At 40.0% G+C, this 25,801-nt stretch overlaps 1 protein-coding gene across 3 annotated transcripts; it reads left to right on the top strand.

The window, feature by feature from the left end:
• The first annotated feature begins 1,276 nt into the window (after window positions 1–1,276).
• Window positions 1,277–25,771, top strand: IFNGR1 (interferon gamma receptor 1). Of its 3 annotated transcripts, none has more exons than XM_086316601.1 (7): window positions 1,277–1,560; window positions 13,218–13,332; window positions 13,991–14,154; window positions 15,503–15,675; window positions 17,658–17,844; window positions 22,210–22,337; window positions 24,376–25,771. In XM_086316601.1, the coding sequence occupies exons 1-7, from the start codon at window positions 1,374–1,376 to the stop codon at window positions 24,922–24,924; spliced, it is 1,503 nt and encodes a 500-aa protein (XP_086172727.1). In that variant the 5' UTR covers window positions 1,277–1,373; the 3' UTR covers window positions 24,925–25,771. The 3 variants fall into 3 exon arrangements, with proteins under 3 accessions (XP_086172727.1, XP_086172728.1, XP_086172729.1); XM_086316602.1 differs by having other exon boundaries at window positions 1,436–1,815; XM_086316603.1 differs by lacking the exon at window positions 1,277–1,560 and adding an exon at window positions 3,120–3,385.
• Window positions 25,772–25,801: the final 30 nt, after the last annotated feature.

The raw sequence follows: 25,801 nt of genomic DNA, 5'->3' as shown, positions 1-25,801 counted from the left end.
GGCTCCAGAATCACTACAGATGGTGACTGCAGCCATGAAATTAAAAGACGCTTACTCCTTGGAAGGAAAGTTATGACCAACCTAGATAGCATATTCAAAAGCAGAGACATTACTTTGCCAACAAAGGTTCGTCTAGTCAAGGCTATGGTCTTTCCTGTGGTCATGTATGGATGTGAGAGTTGGACTGTGAAGAAGGCTGAGCGCCAAAGAATTGATTCTTTTGAACTGTGGTGTCGGAGAAGACTCTTGAGAGTCCCTTGAACTGCAAGGAGATCCAACCAGTCCATTCTGAAGATCAGCCCTGGGTTTTCTTTGGAAGGAATGATGCTAAAGCTGAAACTCCAGTACTTTGGCCACCTCATGCGAAGAGTTGACTCATTGGAAAAGACTCTGATGCTGGGAGGTATTGGGGGCAAGAGGAGAAGGGGACGACAGAGGATGAGATGGCTGGATGGCATCACTGACTCGATGGACGTGAGTCTCAGTGAACTCTGGGAGTTGGTGATGGACAGGGAGGCCTGGCATGCTGCGATTCATGGTGTCGCAAAGAGTCAGACATGACTGAGGGACTGATCTGATCTGATCTGTGGCGTAGAACAAAGTTCTGCAATCCTCAGTTCAGTTCAGTTGCTCAGTCGTGTCCTACTCTTTGCGACCCCATGGACTGCAGCACACCAAGCCTCCCTGTCCATCACCAACTCTCGGAGTTTACTCAAACTCATGTTCATTGAGTCGGTGATGCCATCCAACCATCTTATCCTCTGTCTTCCCCTTCTCTTCCCGCCTTCAATCTTTCCCAGCATGAGGGTTTTTTCAAATAAGTCAGTTCTTCGCATCAGGTGGCCAAAGTATTGGAATTTCTGGCAACCCACTCCAGTGTTCTTGCCTGTAGATTACCAGGGATGGCAGAGCCTGGTGGGCTGCCATCCCTGGGGTCGCATAGAGTCGGACACTACCTAGCGACTTAAAAGCAGCAGCAGCAGCAATCCTAGAACACTGCAAAAAAAGAGGAAGATGAATTACGGCAAGTAGTGCCAAGCTTAAAGAACATAACCTTTGGACCCAAGGTGCTCACAAACGGGTGAGCCAAGATCTCCACCACAGACTGCCGTGCCCTTAACGCCGAGCTTCCACAGAGGCGACCTCTCTTTGACTTCCCGCTGTATTCCAGCTCGCCTACCCGATTCAACCTCCTAGGCCACCTCAGCCTCCCCTGAGGAACCCTAATTACCCCCACGCAGGCCGCCCTCCCCGCCCAGGCCCCGCCTCCCGGCCCTGGCCCCGCCTCCTGGCCAGGCTGGCCGCCCAGTCCTGGTCTCGGCCTCCCTGTCCGCGCCCTACTTTCCCGTCCACGCCCCGCCTCCGCTGGAGGGATGGTTTTCGGCGGAGGAAGTGACGCAAGACCTAAGCCCGAGGTCCGCGCGGGTGTATACCCGCCGTGGTGCTGGGCAGCACCCGCGTTAGTCTGGAGAAACATGGCTCTCCTCTTTTTCCTCGTCCCTGTCTTGCTGACCGGAAGCTGGGTTGAGATGAGCGCCGCGAATCCAGGACTTTCTTCGGGTACTGTCGCTCGCGGCAGGGCCGCAGGCGGGTGGGGACGGGAAAGGAGGGAGCCCCACCGGCCAGGAAGCCCCGCCCGGGGTCGGGGCCGCGCCCGCGGCGGTTCTCGACGCCCGGCGGCGGCTTCGGGTCCTAAGGGGGCGGCCGCTGGGAAGGTGACGCCGAGTCTCCGCGGTTTGCAGCGGAGTTCCCTTTTTCTGCCCTCTTCCGCGGTTGCCGAAACAAAACGCGTTTTCTTCATTCGTTTTTAAATAAGTGAGTTACCTGGTGAGCAGTTGCACACTGTGGCCACAGCTCATGATTTAAATATTCGTAAGGTCGGCCCCAAATCCTTAGACGTTCTTTCGCCAGCTGAGAATTATTAAAAGGCAGTTAAGTGGCCGTCTTACATGCGAGTCTGGAAGTGGTTCAGGGCATGTACTCTCGAGTCCGTTTGTCCGGCAGTAGGTCTCTTGGCAGACCTCAGTTCCTCCTTTATCTCCGCCTGCTTAAAGAGATTTCCCGGGAAACATATTTTTCTAAAGCTCAGTGTAGTGATAATTAGGAGCTCCGGTGAAATCAGTAAACTCTGCAAAAGGGGCAAACCTAGATTATCGGAAAGCGGGGCATTCTTGAGCGTTTCCTCTGTGTATGCGATTAGCAGCTGCCTGGAAGGGGTCAGGGCGACCCCGCCTCCTTTACCCTTGGCGAACTCCGGGTCTGCACCTGTGTTATAACTTCCTCTGTGACACTTGTTAGGTGCGATCCCTTCGTATCCCGCTCTCCTTTGGCTTGCTCTTTAGAAGTCAAGCAAACAGTTAAGTCATTCCTTGGAAGAGACATTGCGCCATTTGTGTTGGAAAGACAAAAATAACTTCAGTTTTTGCCTTCAAGGATCCTGATGGTATAGCTAGCAGTTATTGGGCTCTGTTGTAAGTTCTTATCACATCATTTCCCAAACGTCCTGTAAAGTAGACGCTGTTCTAGCTCTTATTTATGGATGAGAAATTGAGGCATGGAATCTACTAAATTGCTGCTATTCACTGGGAAGCTTGGCAGTTGGGTTCCAGAGTCCGAAGTACTTAACTCTGTCCTCTGCCATTACTAGGGCAAGTTGGTCACCCATAGGAGCAGTTTCAGTCCATGGTGATAAGAGCCAGAACTTACACATAGTTTACTGGAAAGCAAGACATGGATGCCTGACTCAGCAGGGGAATCAGGGAAGATTTCACTGAGAAGGTGACTCCAGAGTTGGAGCTGAAGGTGCAAAGAGACTTATGTGTGCAGAGGAAGGGCTCTGAAACAGCAAGTTGAATTTGTGGAATAATTTAAGCATTTTGGGTTCGATCCCTTGGTCATGAAGATCCCTTGGAGAAGGGACTGGCAACCCACTCCAGTATTCTTGCCTGAAGAATTCCATGGCCAGAGGCTGCCTGGCAGGCTACAGTCCACGGGGTCTCAAAAGACACAACTGAGCGACTAACAACAACAGCAAAATTGTTGTTTAGGAACCAGTTGGTTGGTAGGAACCAGTTAATGAAGTGCCTTGTCATGTGTAACAGCAAAGGACAGAAACACAGCTTCAGCTCACTTCAACAAAAAGAGGAGTTTATTGGCTCAGAGAATCCAAACCAGAGTTAAAACAGAAACGTAGAGATGTCGGCTGAACCAGAAACTCAAAGTGCCAAGACCCTCCATTTTTTATTACTGACTTTGGCTATTGGCAGCCTTCTCTACTTGGCAGGAATCATGGATGTTGATAGGCTTTTGGATTTTGACATCTTGCAGCTTCCTCCACCCTGGAAAAATCCCAGAAGAAGGCTCCGATTTGCCCAGCTTGGATCAGGTGCCAGCTATGGGAAGGATACTGTTGCAGGTGGTAACAGTAGGAGAATCCCGGGAGGGAGAGCCATAATGTTCGTGAAAGAAGTACAGGTGCTGAGCCAACAAGATAACAGGCTCACTCTTGCTCAAATCAGTGGGTAGCCATGGGATTATTTTCAGGAGATCAGTGATTTTAGGCAGGATCAGATACGCCATTTAGAAAGACCATTCATCTTAGAGGATAGTTTTGAGATAGATTCAAAGGAGGGATGCCACATAGGAGGCTGCTACTTAAGTCTGGGAGAAGACAGTGGTAAGTTTAAATGGAAAAGAAAAAATCAGAATAGAGAGCATAACTTGGGGATGACTGGATGTGGGAAGAGAGTGACTGAGGTTCCTGGCTAGGGCAGAGCAGTAAACCAAGTACAAGGCCCTTCCTTCTGAGACCGGAGGCCTCCTGACCATGGGTCCCTTGGGACTACACAGTTCCTGTGTTCTTGATACCAGCCCTGGGAGGAGGATTGCCTGCCTTTCTCCATAGGAAGATCTGTGGCCTTCTGTACTTGAGCATTGTATAACCACAGGTGTCAGCTACCTTTTTCCAGTTTGTTCTTCCACTCTGGGTATTATCTGAAGAGCAGACTGCTTTAAAACAGGAGTGAGGCTCTTAACACCTTCTCCACTTGATTATTAGCTGTTTATTCTCTGACTTTAGGTAATGCTCTGGGTGTGCTGAGAGTTTTCATTACTTTAGATTCTATATGTATTTCAGAGATTCAGAATGCTTAAATCAGTGCATTTCAATTATATTTATTGAAGAGGGTATTAATAATTTGTTTTCATTTTATTGTGATCCATGATTTATATGGGTTTTTGAAAGATCCACATTTTAGTTCTATATAAAAGAAAACCTAAAGAACTCAAGAGAGAAATAACCCCTTTAAAGACTGAGCTAAATGGATAATTAATGGCTCCATTTTAATTGGACAAAGAATCAAAATGAAAGATGAGCCAGAATTAAATGAGTTCCTGACAAAAAGGAATCAGTTACTTGTAATTTTCTTATTAAGGGAGTGTCTTTGTTTTAGATTATCCCAATACTAGATATCCATTTCAATCATGTCCATTCTAAATAAATAATTTAGTATATTGTTCAGATTTTCAGTGACTGTCTTATAATTGTGATAGTGTAATAAATTAGGCAAAATTACTTGAAGCAAATGCTTATGAAGTCATCAGAAAACAATTATCTCCAGTTTCTATTTATATTTTTTCCCCACTTTTAGTAAACTATCACAAAGATGATGCTTACACAGCTTTTATTAATTAAAACCAACAAAACTTTGCACACTGTCAAGTCTTTGAGTAACTTCTCTAAGCTTTTTTTTTTCCCTCTCTTTTCGGTAAAAAGATGTAAATACTACCTCCCTTCTAGGACGGTTGTGGTGTTTAACTGAGATAATGCATAACAAAGTTGAGCTCACAGCTTGTCCAGTAAATATTTCATATATGTTGGTGACTGTCATTCAATTATGTGCATCATTTTCACAAATATATATTTTAAATATTGCATTGTTTTAGTTATGAATGAGAAATTGTGTCAGCTTTAAAAACAAACTCATCCAGATCAATATGAAAAATTTAAAATAAGCTCCGTGACTAACTCTTTGTTCCAACGTTTTCCCATTCTTCCTAAGATTGAAAAGTCCTGTTTAATTTTTTCTGTTCCTAAACTATTTCTCAACTTAGAGTTTATCAGTCCAAATGAGAATTGGTCTTGAGAAATGAGTTCTCTCATGGACTAGGTGGACCTGGTTCAATTAGAATTTTATTGGCATGCCAAGCAAACCCAACTAGATGAAATTGAATAAACAGGAACAATATTACAGTGCTGCATTTCAGATCAGAAAAGTGTCTGGGAAGAAGTTTATTGGATAAGCCCTAATTTGGTTGTGGTTTCTGTGAAAGACCTGGGGAGTTTTAGTTCATTACAAATTAAGTGTAAGCCACGATTTGATAGAACCATCCTTCAGAAAAGTATTTCATTCACATCAATTACATTACTTCTGGGTCTTATATTTTAAGGGAGAGAGAGTGAGTGATAAAACCTGCAGACAGGAGGAAGAGAAAACTTCAAGGACACTAGAGCTAAGGAACTCTGGAAGGTGAAACAGACCTGAAATATTTTAATGAACTCACTTGAACCCTTAGTTCTAACACCCTTTTTACGAAGGTACAAGGAAATAATAGAAGGAATTTTAAATAGGATCATTTTTTCCTTTTGTTTCACAAAGTGATAGATAAGATTCCTTTCAAAGCCCCCCAATATTTAAATGTTTCAGTTTTTAAACTTTTATGAATGCTTGAAACACCATGTGCAAGAATTCTTAAATGTCTTTATTCAGCTTAAATTTAGAGGATGGTGCTATCAATATTTGCTAAGAGAAGAAGTTGGAAAGCCCTAAGAAAAAGTTATTTTATCAGCATCGTAAAACCAGTAGATAGATCATAATCATAAATATATTCTGAAAAGAATGCAGAAGTCTTAATGTTTTTCCCTTTTTCTGCCTGGATTTCTCATGTCATTTCTTATTTTGCTGTGTAAGAAGAAACCTTTGTGAAAATGTCCATAACCCCACATCTTTAACATGAGGAAGTTGTTAGATATTTTGAGAGTTGCTCACTCAAAAAAAAAGTCTAGATGCTTTAAGTTAGTTTGTTTTTGAGTTGTAGTGTCAGATGACTTTGAATCCTCCAAAACAACTTACTTACTGGCCACTGTCTCCTTAACCTCTTTATGCTTCTGTTTGTCCTTCCCCTGGAGAGATTGTGAGCAGATAGTCGAATGGTGTCCATGGAGTGCAGAGTTCTGTTTTGCATTTAGATGTACACAACTTTTGGGGCTTTCCAGATGACCCAGTGGTAAAGAATCTGCCTGCAGTGCAGGAGATGCTGGTTTGATCCCTGGGTTGGAAAGATCCCCTGAAGGAGGAAATGGCAACCACTCCAGTATTCTTGCCTGGAAAATCCTATGGACAGAGGAGCCTGGTGAGCCACAGTCCATGGGGTCGCAGAGTCAAATATGATTGACCATGCTCACACGCACTCACATAATTTTTTTGTCTTTGAATGCTATTATGTAAAAATCGTCGAACTACTGTGACTGTCCGTCTTTCGGTCGAAGCACAGATGCTTTCAGAGGCTACGGGATGGTGCATAGGAGGCTGCCTGCACCCCTATCACCGTCCCTGCAAAGGAAATCTGGAGGTGTCTGTAATGATGTGCTTCCCCCCTGCTGCCTTTCCCAGTGAGGATCATAGAGCTGTCCTAGCTACTGGTTTAGGGGCTTCGGTGACACCTCCATTGCCCCATCTAGTGGCAGGGCTTCACCATGTGCTGAACTTCATTTGTCTTTTCTGTCCTTTCCCTTGCTGTTTTTTCATATCCTTGCTCTTTTTTGCATATCTTATCACCAGGAAACAATCCGCTGTAACCAGATCTCTCCTTTTTATCTGTGTTGTAATTAGAATGTTATGAAAAGTGATTCCTCCCTCCTTTGTTTGATTTTGTTTAACCTTCAGCTGCTAGCTCTAGAGGAGTTTGGGGAAGCAGATCTTAAAACAGAGCTGAACTTGACTCTGGGTTGTATAATGCCAGATATAATGCTACAACGACTCTAAACCCATTTCCGAAAACAACATGTGTTACAGAAAACTTCTGGGCATTTCTAAGAGATGGGGACATCTGTAAGATGATGCTACTTCATGAGATACTCCTTTAACTCCATTCTCTTGCTATTTCTACACATATTTTTATTGACATAGAGTACATTCATTATGAATAGAAGTTAGCTGTAAGCCTCAATTATTTTAAGCTGATTATGTAACCATTTAAACTTTAGGTTACAAAATTCTGAAACTTAAGGAGAACACTGCTCATGTCTACTTTATCATGTGATTTTGGCAAGGATGACAAAAGCAGATGTCTGATCACCACATGGTTTCTCTTCTGTAGCATTAAAACCACAGGTTACATCCTTTGATGTAAATATTCAAAAGTCTCTCCTATAATCTAGTAAGTAATTTCTGTGTTTTAGAATCCATTGAAACCTCTTTTCCTACTACCTGCCTTGATTGCTTTGAAAGCTGTGATTTAAGTCCTTGTCCTAGTCTAATCATGCCAAGCTTTTACTTAAATTTTGGGAAATATTTGATTCACTCTAAAGATGAATGCAACATAAGTCTGCTGCTGTTTGTATTTCGTAATGTATCATTCAGTAACCTCTTAAATATAAATTGCACTTTATTTTATATTCTAGTACATAGGTTTATTTCTATATGCCTTTCCCTCAAATGCAGAAACTAATTTCAGATTGGGTACATACATATTCCTACTGGGAATAATTTTTTAAAAGGTACTTAAAAGGAAGTGAAGGACTTGTCTTTACTGGAAACTGTGAAAGGATCCTTGTTACATAGTGGCAGGAAACTTAACACCACCATCACCTTTAATAGCAGGGAAAGTAGGATATGTGCCTGGTGAGCCCAGTGACCTAGCAAAGGAGGTTTCCAAGCAGATTGAAGGCGCCATGTGGTGTCTTTTTATTTCTTACTGTAAAATACAAGGTTAGAGAGAGTAATCAAGGGAAGGACTGTTAAAAGAAACCAGGAACTGATGGTTTGTAAATTCTCAGCTACTAACTGCAGTCACGAAATTAAAAGACATTTGCTCCTTTGAAGAAAAGCTATGACAAACCTAAACAGTGTATTAAAAAGCAGAGACATCACTTTGCCAACGAAGGTCAATATAGTTAAAGCTATGGTTTTTCTAGCAGTCATATATGGATTTGAGAGTTGGACCATAAAGAAGGCTGAGCGCCAAAGATTGATGCTTTTGAAGTGTGATGTTGGAGAAGACTCTTGAGAGTCCCTTGGACTGAAAGGAGATCAAACTAGTCAATCCTAAAGGAAATCAACCCTGAATTTTTATTGGAAGGACTGATGCTGAAGCTCCAATATTTTGGCCACCTGATGCAAGGAGCTTACTCATTGGAAAAGACCCTGATGATGGGAAAGACTGAAGGCGGAGGAGAAGGAGGTGACAGGATGAGATGGTTGGATGGCATCACCAACTCAATGGACCTGAGTTTGAGCAAACTCAGGAAGATAGTGAAGGACAGGAAAGCCTGGAGTGTTGCAGTCCATGGAGTCGCAAAAAGTTGGACACAACTTTGAGACTGAACAACAAGAGCAGCAAAAGATGCTAAAATTAAGAAATGGCATCTGAGGGACATTCTGATTTATTACGAATTTTCTTAACATTAGGTTTCTTATGTAATTGCAAAATTACATTTATATGTGTGATTGATATTTGATATTAATGTTGAATTGACCCTAGAGGGGGATGCCTTTAATTTCCTTCTCAACCATAGAAAGTAAACTGTTTGAGACAGGTTGCTTCATGAAGCTGAGGTGTGAACACACCATAGAGGAAGGAGCCCTGTTAGGAGGGCTCAGTCCACCCTGCTGTGTATGGCCACGGGAACTCGACTAACACCAGGGCGAAATCTGGCAAGTCCAGTGCTTCCTGACTGCCTGCAAGAAAATTGCTTAGAGAACCAGTGATGATAGATACCAAAAGCCATCAACATTATTCCAGAAAGGAAAAGTAGAAAAATGCTGTCTGATCACTGGCTACAGGTTAAAGGGCATATTGAGTATTTGAACATGAGACATCATTCCAACTTCATAATTTCAATCTTGAGGTACAAAGTGTTCTACTACTTTGGTGAATAATATGGAAATTAGAGATTTCAAGAGACACCAAGGCTATTTGCTGAGCAGGAAGTGTAAAATGTATTAGTTTATCAAAAAATTCTGTTTGTCTTTTATTTTTTATTGAAGTGTAGTTAATTTTCAGTATTACTTTCAGGTATATAACAGTGATTCAATATTTTTAAATTGTATTCCATTTAAACTTATTAATCAACTATATTCCTTGTGCTGTACAGTGTATTCTTGTAGCTTATTTATTTTAGACATAGTAGTTTGTGCCTCTTAATCCCCTACTCCTCTCTTACTCCTACCACACCATTGGTAACCACTGGTTTGTTCTCTATATTTGTGAGCCTGTTTCTTTTTGATACAGTCATCCATTTGATTTTAGGTTGCACATGTAAGTGATGATATACAGTGTTTTAACTTTTTTCACTAAACATAATACAGTCTAGGTCCAAACATGTTGCTGCGAATGGCAAAATGCCATTCATTTTTTGTGACTGAGTAGTATTCCATTGTGTATGTGTGTATATATGCATATATGTATATTATATATACACATACAAACACCATATCTTCTTTATCCATTCATCCATTTTGGGGCACTTGAGTTGCTTCCATATATTGGCTTTTGTAAATAATGATGCTGTGAACATTGGAGTACATATATCTTTTCAAGTTAGTGTTTTTATTTTCCTCAGATATATGTATATATCCAGGAGTGCAATTGTTGGATCATATGGTAGTTCTGTTTTTAGTTTCTTAAGAAACCTTCATACGGTTCTCCATAGAGGCTGCACTGATTGGCATTCCCACCAACAGTGTATACTAGGGTTTCCTTTTCTCCACATGCTTACCAACATTTGTTGTTTATAGACTTCGATGATAGCCATTCTGACAGGTGTGGGGTGATTTTGAATTCCATTCTGTCTTTAAATTAATTTTCTTCTTAAATAAAAACGATTCCTAAAATTGATAAGGCAGGGTTTCTCAGTGTTCGGCACTGATGGCATTTTTGACTGCCAAAATGTGGAGGGCTGTCTTGTGTGTTGCAGGATATCAGCAGCATCCCCAGCCTTTGTCCCTTAGACGCGAGTAGAACCCCACCAGCACCACACCCTTAGGAGAACCGTACTGTCTCTAGACAGTGCCGTATATCCCTAGGGGACATAGCACCTCTTGTGGAAAACCACTGATATAAAGGGAAAAATAAAAAAGGGGTTGGGGTATGACAATAGAATCACACTGTCCTTGAGGGCTGCCTTAGGTGGCTCAGCAGTAAAGCATCTGCCTGCCAGTACAGGAGACATAGGTTTGATTCCTGGATCGGGAAGATCCTCTGGAGGAGGAAATGACAACCGACTCCAGTATTCTTGCCTGGAAAATCCTATAGACAGAGCAGCCTGATGGGCTACAGTCCAGGTGGTTGCAAAAAGCCAGACATGACTTCGTGACTAAGCATGCAGGCACACACTGTGTTTTTTACCTAAATAACTCTTGATCTGTGTTCTGCTTTGAAACAATAATGCAATTGCTAAATAATTGTAAATTAAGACAGTGTACCAGTTTGGCTTCAAATATTGGAATTTTTGTTTTGGGAAAAAATATAGTAGGTGTTTTCTTCAGCAGTAAGCAAATATCCTGTGTATGTGAAATTAACACCTTACTTGACAGGTGAGGGATTCTGAAACAACTCTTTAGTAATATAGCAAGGAAAGAATCCAGATTTCTTAAGGTCTAACCTAGGGAATATATTTCTTATTAGAACAGTCTACTAGGTATAAGGCTACTGGGTATAGGGCTTCCCTAGTGGCTCAGTGGTAACGAATCCTCCAGCAGTGCAGAAGATGCAGGTTTGATCCCTGGGTCAGGACAGTCCCCTTGGAGAGGAAATGGCAACCCACTCCAGTATTGCCTGAAAAATCCCATAGACAGAGGAGCCTGGCGGACTGCAGTCTATGGGGTCACAAAGAGTCAGACGCAACTTAGTGAATAAACAACAAACAATTCAGTATAAATCTAAGTGATTATCATTATTATCTGGAATACATTTTTTAAAAGTATAAACTTTTGGCTCTCTTTGAGGTTTTTAGGGTGACAAGTTATGTTTGGAAGCCACTGCACCTAACCACATTGCTATTCATTTATTTATTTTAGCTGTACAAGCAGATCATGTTTGATGGAGTTTTCTAGATAGGTAGGATTGAATGGTCTTACATTTCAGGTCATATTGCTAACTCTATACCTTCATGTTTGTTCACAGAGAAGGGCAAGAAAGGAGAGGGGGAGAGAAAGAGAAGGAGGAAGGGAGGTGTGTGTTCAGTTTTCTGTGGGGTGGTAGACGATAACCATTTACACCCAGCAGGGGAAGAAATGGCAGCTTTTAGTAACTAGATAATGGTTGTGGTAGAGTTTGAATATAAGATGTTAAAATGACTTCTGCCTATTTTCTTGTGTGACACTTGTACATCTTATCAACAGACATTTTCTAAAATGGTTTAAAAGAGCAAAGGCAGAAGGAAATATAGGGTATGTTTTGAAAAAAGCTGCTGACGAAACTGGACTGCTTGATGGCTCCGTCAGGCAGCCGTTCAGTATCTGTTGCTGTGCTGGAGAAAAGGCAGTAAAGGTGTGTAACAGTGCTGAGTGGAGGTTTGAGAGCCCAGGTAGCACTTTAGACTGAAATTGACCATCCCACTTATGGTCAGTTCTTCTCTAGCCATTGAATACAATCTTTGGTACCAGATAGAGAAAATTCTAGTGATTAAACGAATTGAAGATTATTATTGCAGTGCAATTGTAATTGCAGTGCGATTATTGATAAAAACTCCTAAAATATTCTAGCAGTGTGTTGCTTATACTATATTAGTATTTTTTTAAGTCAATTGTGTTTTACTGTGGTAGAATATATATAATGTAAAATTTACCATTGTTCTTCTTATAAATGTGCAGTCCAGTAGCATTGAGTATATTAACATTGTTGTGCAGCCAGCACTCCATCTTTGGAACTTTTCGTGATCACATATGAAACTCTGTACCCATTAAACATTAACTCCCCATTGTCTCCTACCCCCGCACCCGCCCCTGATAACCACCGTACTAGTCTCTGTCTCAATGTATTTGATTATTTTGTATGCTTCATATTAGTGGAATCATACAGTATTTGTCCTTTTGTATCTGACTTATTCCAATTAGCATAATGTCTTCAAGGATAATCCACGTTGCAACAGGTGTCAGAATCATTGTATTCGTTTTTAAGGCTGAGTAACATTCCATTATATGTATATGCCACATTTTTTATTGTGGTACAAACACTTGAGATCTACACTCATAAAAAACATTTTAAATACAGCAGTTGTTGTTGTTCAGTCACTAAGTCTGTACAACTTTTCAACCCCTGGACTGCATGCAGCGCACCAGGCTTAGCTGTCTTTCACTATCTTCTGGAGTTTGCGCAAACTCATGTCCATCGACTCGGTGATGCCATCCAACCATCTCATCCTCTGCCACTCCCTTCTCCTGCCTTCAATCTTTCCCAGCATCAGACTTTTTTCCAGTGAGTCAGCTCTTCACATAAGATGGCCAAAGTATTGGAGCTTCAGCTTCAGTATCAGTCCTTCCAGTGAATATTCAGAACTGATTTCCTTTAGGATGGACTGGTTTGATCTTCCTGCTGTCCAAGGACTGTCAAGAGTCTTCCTATAAGTAAACAATACAGTTTTGTTAATTATAGGCACAAGGGTATACAGCAGATACCGAGAACTTACTAATCTTGCATGCCTAATTTGTACCCATTGGACACAATTCCACGTTTCCCCCTCCCTCCACCCCTGGGAACCACCATTGTTCATACTGTATTTGTGTGTCCCTTATATCACAATGTTGTTTCAGTAATTTGAAATGAATTAGAATGCTTCTGTACATTCTTTAATAAAATTAATTTTTAGAAACGCTTAATTTAAATAAATTTTGTATCCTGGTGAATCCTTCAAGTGTATATTTGGCTTCTTCCGTTAAGGTTTTGTAATGTTAATGTTTGTTGCTCACTATGATCCTTACTTTTTGCATCTCTTGTAGTGCCACCACCAACCAATGTTACAATACAAGCCTACAACTTGAACACGGTTATATTTTGGGACTATCCTGTTATACTACAGAGTCCTATGTTTACCGTACAAGTGATGAACTATGAGTGAGTGTCACTTTTATCTTTTTATCCTGTTTATGCCAAGGCCTTTGCACATCTCATAACTGATTCTTCCGTCATCATTCCTTCCCATGTGGCAGAACTGCCTGAACTGCTTAACAACATCCAGATGTAATAAGGATGCAAATTAGTTCTTTTCAGAATATTTCCTGCCTCTTAGTTCTTCTTTGTGTCAGATTTAGGGTAGAGGAGTATGACCAACTTCTGACATGTTAAGGCATGACGAATAAAGCTTACAGTTCTGTGTTAAAAACAGCCAAGTCATCTTACTTCCTATAGTATATGTATGAAGTAGAAAGAAAAATTTCAACAGAATTTTTGACAAGTGTCAGGGGTTATTATATGTTGGATTCTATAAGTTATGACTGTTAATGGACTCTGGATTTGTTTAAAGAACAGATTTTTTTAAATTGCATGTGGAATGTGGTTTATATAGGTCTTATTCTGAATTGAGCCTCTTCATTGTAAATGATTTTACAGATTTTCTAACCAAAGAGTAAAAGTTTCCCACTTTATCTAGCTTCTTGATCCTGTTCTTATTCATCTCTTTCTATCAGCTCCATGCTGTGAATGAGCAGCAAAGCACGGACAGAGACGGTTCATGTATTAACAGTAAAAGTTACCTTTGTGTTCTTTATTTTAGGGACGGGAAATGGATTGATGCCTGCAATACCTCTGATCATTCTTGTAATATCTTTTCTGTAATTAATGATCCATCAAGTTCTGTCTGGGGTAGAGTTAAAGTCAGGGTTGGACAAGAAGAATCTGTCTATGCACAGTCCAAAGAATTTATTTTATGCAAAGAAGGTGAGTAGAATGTATACATGTCTGAATTTTAATTTCATTCGTGTCTTCTGTATATATTTGCTTATATAAGCAGTTGCTAAAAATTATCACAATGTCCTCAGGAACATTTGGAGAAATATAGGGAGTTCCTGTCTTCTCTTCGCCCAAGCCCCACAAGATAAGAGGTACCCGTCACTTTGCCCTTCTAAACCTGAGAACTGCTCTCAGGACCTGAGAACTGCCCTCAGTCTTCCCCTCAAGGCCTCTGGCAATTTAACACATTAAATTTAACATTTTTAATTTAACACATTAAAAATTTTACAGCTCTATAATCTCTTCAATCACAGTGATTTTTCAGTTCTTCACGCTTCCGACATCCCATTCCCATGATCTGCCTGATCTTCGTTGTCACCTCAAGCTCCAGACTCTTCAGGGCCCATTCTTCTTTTTTGGCTAACACCCTACCTTGTAGCTTTCATATCGTCACTCATGGGTAAGAGAAGTCTGTAGTCACATGGTTCCTTCCCAGTCTTGTAGCTCTTAATGCCTTGCCTTCTAGCTTCTCTTTGATCCTCGTTCAGCTTCCATGCTTCGTGACTTCAGCCACTGGCCAGGTCTGCTCCTTCCTTCTGGTTTGTGCCTACTTCGTCTCTTCTAAAAGCCCTGCCTCTACCCGCCCTTGAAGTAGTTTCATTCCCCAGATCCCACGCTTCTGTCCCCTGATAATTATACTGTTATGTCAGATTTTTCCCACACAGATTTATCAAGGTCATACTATGTGCCAGAAAGTATGCTAGGCCCTAGGGTATATTGGTGAGTAAAAACAGATCTGTCAGGCACATAGTAGGTGTGCAGTAAATATGGGAAGAATAGATAAATGGTTCATCTACAAATTCCAGACATCAAAGACATAATAATAATATTATGGAATCAGTGAATAGCTAGTTCTGATTTTCGTAGTAAAAATTGAATGTATTTTGCAAACTTTTATGAAGTCTTCATGCCCCGTGTCCATAGGCACTGGAAATACGAAGGGTTTTGATGAGGACTCAAAGATAATTACAATGCCTTTTCTGAAATGTATTTTAAAAACCATGTTCTGTTTAATGATTTTTAATCTACAGAATCAAAGATAAAGGAAAGATAAATTCATTGAGCTTCTTTTATGTCAAGGCTTTTTACCAAGATTCATTAAAGACAGTTAAAATATATTCTAGATGTTTGTGGAACGATTTAAATGCAGTCCTGCTTTAGAACAACAGCAACGAAAAGAGTAGGTTGATGGATTGAGTTTGGTAATGTTATGTAATATGCTGTGGATCACAGTTCCAAGGCTGATGCAAATTCTTTTTTGTTCCCTACCCTCCAGGGAAAGTTGGACCACCTAAACTGGGTATCAGAAAGAAGGAAAACCAAATCATTGTTGATATATTTCACCCTTTAATTACTGTAAATGGAAAAGAGCCAGAAGCTATGTATGATGATGAAAATACTTGTTATACATTCACATACAGTGTGTTTGTGAGCGTCAATAGAAGCGAGGTATGCGTTCTATCTCATCTTTTTCTACACTGAAATTTTCCTGTTTGCATAAATTGTTTTGTATGTGGTAAAATGAAAGTAGAATGTTTATGAATATTCAGTCAAGACTCATGGCTCATCAGTTTTAGTAAGAAAAAAAGAAATATATATTGAAGGGACTCAGTATTGGAGTTAATCTTTAATACTTGCCACGTGAATACATTTTAAGTTTTTTCTTTGCCTCTTTTAACAGTGTGGTTCTAATCTAGACTGTTAACCTGTGTATCTCCATTTGTTAACCTGTGTATCTCCATTTCTCCACTGGTAAGATGAGGATAGCTTTAATCCTTTCTTCTCATTGGTAGTGACGTGAAGTAATACAAAGCTCTAATTGGAATCACTGTCTTTGAAAGAAGCAGCTACCCATACTTCTGTAGGACATGACTGCACCCTGGCAGTGACGTGCAGCCCACACTTTGCCTAAAATTTTTCTGTTGCATCCACTGTCCACAGCACTGCCGTTCCTTTACTTAACAGCATTTGTCCAGCACATGCCTGGTGCCTTTTAGGCCCTAGGAGTAGCCGTGAGCAGTGCAGACAAAGCTCCAGTGATAAGTATTGTGGGAGAACCACAGAGCAGGGAGGAGGGCCGGGCGGCTGGGTGGGGCAGTAGTGATTTCCAGCAGGGTGGCCAGGCCTTGCTGGGAAGTGTTACTGGAGCCAGGGCTGGGGGATGTTAGGAGGTGAGCTCCTGGATGTACGTGGGGAGAGTGTTTCAGGCAGAGCCTGGCAGAGGCACCCAGGCACGCGAAGGGAGCACCACAGCTGGGCAGAGCACTGGGGCAGCTGACATTGGAAAGTTCACTGGGGACCACTTCTCTTGAGACATTGGAGAGATCTGACTCTTCTCACTGAGTCATTTTGCGTCATGGAAAGATGTTACGAGAAGAAGGACATCTGATTTAGGTTGTGAAACATCACTTTGGTTGCCAGCTGAGTTGTCTTTCTGAAGTGTGTACCTGACCACATTACTTCACTGCTTAAAACCCTTTAACAAGTCCCCATTAAGTACAAAATCATTTCTAAATTATCTTCGGTTACATGGCCCCCTTGGCCTTCATGATTTGGCCTCTTGCATCCTTTCCAGCTACATGTCTCCAGCCTTCCAGCTTCATTTTCATTTGTGCTCTGGTGAACTGCTTACTGTTCTTAGTTTCCTGCAGGTACCCTGCTCTTTTGCAGAATGCCCTTCTCCACCTTGTCTGCTTTGGAGAATTTCTATTTATTCTTCAGTATTCAGCTGGCAAATCAGCTCTCCTTTGAAGTCTTTTCTGACCGCATGGACTGTTTCCTCTTCTGTGGTCTGGTTATTCCTCATTTCATAGAGTGGGGCTTTCTCTTACAGTCCTCATCACTCACTCGCATTTCCTTCTTGTGTCTCCTGTACACTCTATCATAAGTTACTGGAGGTCAGGCACCACTTCTTACCTTTGTGTCCTTAGGCCCTAGCACAGTGATCAGTGCACTGTGGCTGGTTGAATGAATAATAAGCTCCCAGAGATTGCTTCAGTCCCTTCCATGTATTACTGGTAAGAGATGCTCCGGCAGGATGCCTGGGTTATTCTTCCTATGACATGCTCGTCTCTCACATCAGCACAGTTTCAGGCACTATAGAAATAGGACCAGTGAGCATTTGTTGCTTTGACAGCCAACACTGAACATTCCTGCTATTTGAGTTTTTATATTCATAATCTATATTTTAATTTTTAAATTTATAATCTCTATAAAGAACATTTTAATGGATTTATAGCATCATGCATCATGCTTTGTTGAAGTAACAGGTTGACTTACTGTATGAATATCAACACTATGTTCAGACATGTTCAGCACTCATCATGTCTATGTTTTTCTTCAAATGTTCGACCAGGGTAAGTATGGTGATTTTTTTTTTTTCCTAAAGTAAAAGGTGCCATGCATTTTCTTTGTTTTCTTCTTCTGTCCAGACTACGGATAAAATGTACACGAAGGAAGAGGATTGTAACGAGACTCAGTGCTTCTTAAATATTCCTGTGTCCTCACTGAATTCTCAGTACTGTGTTTCAGCAGAAGGAGTCTCAGAATTATGGGCTGTTACAACTGAAAAGTCTGATGAACTTTGTATTACCTTTTCTGATGATAACAACACAGAAGGTAAGTTGTTACAATTTTTTCCTAAATGTAGGGTTGTGGTTTAGTCCCTAAGTAGTGTTTGATTCCTTTGGGGCCCTGTGGACTAGCCCAGCAGGCTCCTCTGTCCATGGGATTTCCCAGGCAAGAACACTGAAGTGGATATTCTCCAGGGGACGTTCCCGACCCTGGCATCTAACACACATGCCCTGCATTGGCACGTGCGTTCTTTACCATTCAGTCTCCAGGGAAACCCAGTATAAGGAGTGATCACTAAAATGGTAATGTGAAAAGAGTTGATTTTTAATTTCAGTACATCTCTGCTCTTTACAAAAAATCTTTAGTAGTTCCATTCCTGAGAAGTTTAAAATTAAAAATAAGGCCATTTTTCAGTCTTAAAAGATACAAAACAACCAGTTTAGAGAGCCATGTGATGACCTTTGACCCAGGAAAGAAAAATGTAACACGTAAAGCTGTGTGCATAAACTTCTGCATTTCAGGATTATGGGTAAGGACATAACATCAGTTTGTTACTTACTCTAATATAGCAAAATGTTATATATCCATTAAAATATTCTTCCTGGGGACAGTAAGTTTATAAACTAAACAGTAGTGCACTGACTAAAATTGTGTTACCTGAGAACTAGACAAGCACTGGAAATTAACATCCAAAAACAAAAAAAGATGGGTTTAAATCATAGATTATAGGTCATTTTTATGACATTTAAGAAAACATTCTTAAATGTTTTCATTTTATTATTATTTTCTTAAACAGGCATTCTCATTTGGCAGGTACCTTAACAAAACTTCGGGCTTATTTTTGATGTTATGAAATTTAAAAGGTCATTATAGATAATTTTTAAAATATAAAAAGCCAGAAGGAAACAAAAGCTGTAGTTCTGCCATCCAAATGAATATTCAATTATTCACAGTTTGGTGGGGTTTTTTCCATCCTATTTTTTCTTTGCTTTGTAGCCATGATCATGCTGTAGTACAAATAGAACTTAGTATATGGGGCTTCCCAGGTGACTCAGTGGTAAAGAGTCTGCTAGTGCAGAAGACACAGGAGATGTGGGTTTGGTCCTGGGTCAGGAAGATCTCCTGGAGTAGGAAATGGCAACCCACTCCAGTATTCTTGCCTGGAAAATCCCATGGACAGAGGAGCTTGGCGGACTATATATAATATAGTCCGTGGGGTCACAAAGAGTTGGACATAACTGAACACATGCACACATGCTAAGCATATGCTATAAATATTTTTTCATTTTATTTTACATACTTTATTAATAGTATTTTTAATGTCTCTAAAATATTTTATTATGAAGATCATATTTGAATTGAAGTGAAGTGAAAGTCGCTTAGTTGTGTCTGACTCTTTGCGACCCCATGGACTATACTGTCTCTGGAATTCTCCAGGCCAGAATACTGGAGTGGGTAGCCTTTCCCTTCTCCAGGGGATCTTCCCAACCCAGGAATCGAACCCAGGTCTCCTGCATTGCAGGCGGATTCTTTACCAGCTGAGCCACAAGGGAAGCCCAAAGATCATATTTAATGTTTCTCAATTTTTGGATTAACTTGTCGATTTGTCTTTATAAATCATACTTTGCTGACTGTCTTTGGGCGTGTGCGTGTGTGTGTGTGTGTGTGTATATATATATATATATGTTACGGTGTTCAAGTGTTTTTAGAATATATTTCCTAGGTTAAAAATGTACAAAAAATTTTGCTAATTTCTTTTCGAAGAATGAAAATCTAGCCTGAAGAATCAGACCAAACACTTAAAATGAATACTGAAAACTTTTAGGCCGTTACGTGAGGATTTCAAATAGATAACTTAAAATGATGCAGTGCATTTAATATCCGTTTGTGTTATGCTGTTTTGAGTAAGAAAATGCATAAAATTTGAAATAATGCAAATACCCCAGATTTATTAAAAAAAAAAAAGAAATCCTGAGTTACAAACCAGACTGACAGGTGGCTGCACAGTGGTACCTCTGTGGCTCATATGCAGGCAGCATTCTCTGCCTGTCCACTCCAGTGCTTTTGAGCAGGGTGCTGTGTTGCTTATGGGGTTATTTTATCTTTTCCTTTTGTAAAAATTTTTTTCATGTCCTCTAACAGGTGTGATACAGGCATTTATTTTAGTAACTTCCAGAGTTATTCTGTTTTTTTGTTGGCGTACAATTGCTATGTTAGTTTCTGCTGTACAACATGGTGAATCAACTGTGTGTGTGTATATACCCCCACCAACCCCCCATCCCACCCAGTTAGGTTATCACCAAGCACCAAGCTGAGCTTCCTGCACCTTATAGCAGGTTCCCACTGGCTATCTGTTTTACACATGGTGGTCTAAGTATGTCAGGCTCATCTCCAAGTCTGTCCCACCGTTTCCCTTCCATGTCTACATGTCTGTTCTCTATGTCTTCATCTCTATTCCTACTATGGAAATAGTTTCATCTGTACCATTTTCTAGATTCCACATATATGTATTAACGTACAATCCTTGTTTTTCTGACTGTGCTCTATATGACACATTCTAGGTCCATCCACATCTATACAAATTACCCAATTTCATTCCTTTTTATGGCTGAGTAATATTCCATTGTAACTGCTTACCACATCTTCTTTATCCATTCCTCTGTAGATGGACATTTAGATTGTTTCTGTGTCCTGACTATTGTAAATAGTGCTGCAGTCAACATTGGGGTACACATGTCCTTTTTTTAAATTTATTTATTTTTTAATTGAAGGATAATTGCTTTATAGAATTTTGTTGTTTTCTGTCAAACCTCAACATGAATCAGCCATAGGTATATACAAGTCCCCTCCCTCTTGAACCTTCCTCCCATCTCCCTTCCCATCCCACCCCTCTAGGTTGATACAGAGCCCCTGTTTCAGTTCCCTGAGACATAAGCAAATACCCATTGGCTGTCTATTTTACATATGGCAATATAAGTTTCCATGTTACTCTCTCCATACATCTCACTTCTGAATTACGGTTCTTCAGGGTATTTGCCCAGTAGCGGAATTGCTGGGTTGTATGGTAGTTCTGTTTTTAAGGAACCTGCAGACTGTTTGCCACAGTAACTGTATCAGTTTACATTCCCACCAACAGTGCAAGAGGATTTCCTTTTCTCCACACCCTCCCAGCATTTATTGTTTGAAAATTTTTGATGATGGCCATTCTCACTGGTGTGAGGTGATAACCTCATTGTAGTTTTGATTTACATTTTTCTTATAATTATGATGCTGAGCATCTTTTCTTGTGCTCTTGACCATCTGTATGTCTTCTTTGGAGAAATGTCCGTTTAGGTCTTCCACCCGTTTTTCAATTGGGCTGTTTTTTGGGGTTGTTTTTTTTTTTTTTTAGATTTTGAGTTCCAGGAGCTGTTTATATATTTTAGAGATTAATCCTCTTTCCTTTGCTTTGCAAATATTTTGTCCCTTTCTATCTTTTTGCCTTGTTTATGGTCTCCTTTGCCATACAAAAGCTTTTCAGTTTCATTAGGTCCCATGTGTTTATTTTTGTTTCTATTTTCATTACTCTAGGAGATGGGTCAAAAAAGATCTTGCTGTCAGAGTTATTATTTCAAAGAAGTAACTTTGGAATAGAAATTAAAGGTAATAAAATGCTGTGAAGGATGGCAAACACCACCACAGCATGTAGAGCACTGTTAATTTGAAGAGAGGACTGGAAAAAAAAATTGAAGATTGTGCTGTGAAAATAAAAAGCAGCATTAGAGAAAAATATACAGTCGTGATTATAGATGTTTGTGCCCTGAAACAAACCTTCCCTTCCCTATTTTATGTATTCTTTATATCTGATTTACATTCAAAGGGACTTTATTCCTGTGCAGCTTGCCTGTATGTGTGTATTTGTGTACATCTGTGTATTTTATAAAGTTTTTGTAATCTTTAAATAACAAAATGTAACAATTCAGAAGAGTGGGACTAAAAGACATACAGATTGTTTTAAGAGTTACAGACAAAAAAAAAAAGAGTTACAGACATTACCAGAGTTTATTTCCAAAGAGATATATTTAATTTTTTTTTTTTTGCCTTTTCAACTGAGAGAAACACCCTGTATTGGGGGCTGTAAGGAAATTATTATGAAAAAGTAATTTTAGCCACACTATATGACAGTATAGTTGCATAAAGTTTAGAATCTGAAAGCTGGGAAGAATCGCATGTTGATATCTTGGACAGGTACCTGATTTTTTACTCATGTCTTCTGACTTCTGTGTCAGTGTTCTTTAAAACTCTGACCATATTAATTACTGGATATGTAAATCCATTAAAGAATAGCACTGAGACTGTATAAAACTGTTTGATGGATCTAGCACTGTTTGACTGCAATTCTAATTTGTGATTTTTTTTCCCTTTTCGTAGATCCTGTTTGGATTCCTATTGTTGCTGCTTTACTTCTCTTTCTTGTATTTGCTCTGGTAGTTGTATGTTGTATCATTAAGAAGTTTTATCCAATTAAGCGAGAAGGCACCAAGTTACCCAAATCCTTGGTAATATATTTAGATATTTTTTTCTTTATTTATTTATAGTTGGCTCTTGAACAACATGGATTTGTACTGCACAGGGCCACTTCAGTATTTTTTTAGTGAATATATTGGAAATTTTTTTGGAGATTTGTGACAGTTTGAAAAAAAACTCACCATATAGCCTAGAAGTATTGAAAAAATTAAGTGAAGTTAGGTATGTCGTAAATGTATAAAATGCGTATAAATATAATACACAGGGTACATACAGGTCAATCAACTGTTTATGTTATTGGTAGTTCTGGCCAACAGCAGACTCTTAGTAGTTAAGTTTTTAGAGAGTCAAAAGTCATATGTAGATTCTTTGACTGCAAGAGAGGCCCAGTGTGCCTAACCCTTGTATTGTTCAAGGGTGAACTGGACACTAAATGTTAATTTAAACCTTTTTGATAATTCTTCAAAATTTTTTTTAAAGTAGAATGATACTCAGCTGCATGTCACCTATCATAAATCACTCAATCTGCCACATACCCAAAACCACTTTTTTTTTTATTACTATGCACCGGGTGCCTTTTTATCTGAGGGGCAGAGGCATAGTTAGGCCTAAGTGCTCAGGAGCTTAAAGTCAAGTGGAAAAATGATAAGGACTCAGTGGTTGTCCAGTGCAATCTGAGGTTTGAAGATCGAGGTTTATATACATGCCGGTGAGGACTTGGTCCATCTTTGCAGAGTTGGGTTAGTCATGGCTTCTCCAGGAGCAGTGACAGCTAAACAGTCCTGAGAGGCAGAGGAGTTTGTCCAGGTACCGAGGGACAGTGTGTGCTAAGGCCCACTGTCAGTAAGGTGTGGCTTTTGAAAACCTGCGAATACAGAAATGCTTCATGGTAGTTGAAGTGTGGAAGGAAAGATGACCAACAGTGAGTCTAAACTAGAAGGTTGACATTTTAGTGCCTAACATTTTAAAGTATAATGAAAAGAACATTTAAAAGTGTCAGAATGATAACTATTTAAGTCCAATATGACAGGAATCATACCTGTGATATGTAAAGGGCACATGTAAATTTGTTATGGAAACACTGTCTTTAAGTCGAGGGGATAAGAACTGTCAAAAGTTAGCAGACAATTCATATATGAATTATTAACTACTAGTGCCTGGAGAATCCCAGGGATGGGGCAGCCTAGCGGGCTGCGGCCGTCTATGGGGTCGCACAGAGTCGGACACGACTGAAGCGACTTAGCAGCAGCAGCAGCAGTGGTTAAAAGAAGGAAATGGCAGCCCACTCCAGTGTTCATGCCTGGAGAATCCCAAGGACGGGGGAGCCTGGTGGGCTGCAGTCTATGGGGTCGCACAGAGTTGGACACAACTGAAGCGACTTAGCAGCAGTGGTTAAGCACAAACGAAGCTCGCAGTATGCTATTTTACACCTACTCGAGAAGGAAAAATAAACCTGAATATCCACTAGTACCTTGTAATAAAAGTAGTGTATGCTGGCAAAAAAAGAAATTTTAACCCTGAGGAGTTGATAAGTATGCATTGGGTGTACAAAGTAGCAGCATCCTAAGCATGCCACACTCTAAAAAATTAATCCTTAAAAAGATAGTTTCATAAATAAAAAGATGTATAAAAGTATTAACTTTAGCATGTTCTATAAATGGTAAAAATTCGAACACCTTAACACTTAGTATTAGATAAATGATTTCATCATCAATATAAAATTATTGAGCCTATGAAAATTAGACTATAAAGACAAATGGTGAAACATTACCTAGAATAAGTAACTATACTCCTATTACAAACATAATGTGCATGCTTGTTGAAGGTAACACAAAAAGCAACATATGTTGGTGAGATAGTGACTTTCTAAAAACTTGATTTTAATCTTAATGGTGTTTCCATTAAAAAGAAAGAAAAGGCAATTATCAGACTCTATTCCACTGTTATCCTAAATATGCCAATGAGTGATACATTTAGTTACCCTCTACCCTTTTAAACTTTTTTTTTTTTTGAGAATAAGCACTTAAGTTTAATAATTTATTGTTTAATCACTGATTTCTCTTCCCTTAGCTGTCTGTGGTAAAAAATGCCTCTTCAGAGGCAAAATTTGATTCAAAAATTATATCACCCATCACCTACCAGCCAATTGCCGTAGAAAATGAGCAGCTGTCCCCAGGGACCATTTCAAGCCTGCACACTGAGGACAATCCAGGAAAAGTGGAACACGGAGATCTTTCTAGTGAAATGGAAGTGGTGACCATTGAAGAAAATATTTCTGACTTGGCCCCATGTAGTCCTCTGACCCCAGAGAGAGAGGATTCTATCCACGCAAGCAGCAACCAGTCTGAATCCTGCAGCATCACTTTGAATGCGTATCACTCCAGAAATGGCTCTGATAGTGGCCTGGCGGTGTCAGACAACTGCTCCAGCTCAGAATTTCCCCCAAGTAATAAAACTGAAGTAAAGACTGAAGGACAAGACTTCATAACGCTGAGAAACACCACCACCTCCTTTGGTTATGATAAACCACATGTGTTAGTGGATCTGCTTGTGGATGAAGGTGGTAAAGAGTCCTTAATTGGTTACAGACTTACAGCAGACTCCAGAGAGTTTTCATGAGATCAACCAAGGTGACAAACTGGGAAGGATCTGTTTTTCCTGAAGAGCTTTTCCACTTTTATTCCATGAACAGATCCAGGATTTCAGAAATGGCGTCACTTGATAGAAATCAGATGGAGTGTCATGGTTTAGATAAAAGTGTAAAGAGCCTGTCTGGCCATGTCACTTTTGGTCTGAAAACTGCAGTCTCTTTTAAAAAAAAAAAGCCATTGTCACATGTGAACCTTTGCATCTACGTGTTAATGGTAAACATAACCCTGCTTCCTGTAGGTGTTAACTCCAGGGTCTTTTCTAACCACTTTAAGAGTGTTACTGAACACAGCAAGTGTTCAGTAAATACTTGTTGAGGAAATGAATTGTCTATACAGTCATTTCTATTTGGCTTAATAAGGACTGTTTTCCTTTTTGTGCCTCAGCATGATATACTCTTGCCTGGAAAATCCCATGGACGGAGGAGCCTGGTAGGCTGCAGTCCATGGGGTCGCTAAGAGTCGGACACAACTGAGCAACTTCACTTTCACCTATCACTTTCATGCATTGGAGAAGGAAATGGCAACCCACTCCAGTGTTCTTGTCTGGAGAATCCCAGGGACGGGGGAGCCTGGTGGGCTGCCATCTGGGGTCACACAGAGTCGGACACGATTGAAACGACTTCGCAATGCTGCAAGCAATGTATATAATTTTTTCATATACTTTAAGGAGAAATCCTGAATGCTTTTCAAAACTGCACTTAAAATTGCCTTGAAATCAGTAGTATTAAATAGAATGTGTAAGTGAAAGCATGTATGTATTTTTTATGAGAAATTACCATGAGGGATATTTTTTAATAAAGTAACTTTAAAATTCATTTTTGTTTCCATTCAGTTAACTGGGATGT

Source organism: Bos grunniens, chromosome 9 (assembly GCF_055505025.1).
Source record: "Bos grunniens cultivar Pamir isolate PY7600 chromosome 9, Bosgru_T2T1.0, whole genome shotgun sequence".
Taxonomy (NCBI): Eukaryota; Metazoa; Chordata; class Mammalia; order Artiodactyla; family Bovidae; genus Bos; species Bos grunniens.
Note: the sequence above shows the minus strand (reverse complement) of the source record. Positions and strands in the feature narration are given on the sequence as shown.

Bases quoted from the DNA above. Each gene is read 5' to 3' on its own strand.
- IFNGR1 (XM_086316603.1), top strand. From the start codon at position 3,196: ATGTCGGCTGAACCAGAAACTCAAAGTGCCAAGACCCTCCATTTTTTA. The intron at 14,155-15,502 runs GTGAGTAGAATG...CCTACCCTCCAG, and splicing joins ATTTATTTTATGCAAAGAAG to GGAAAGTTGGACCACCTAAA. The intron at 15,676-17,657 runs GTATGCGTTCTA...TCTTCTGTCCAG, and splicing joins TGAGCGTCAATAGAAGCGAG to ACTACGGATAAAATGTACAC.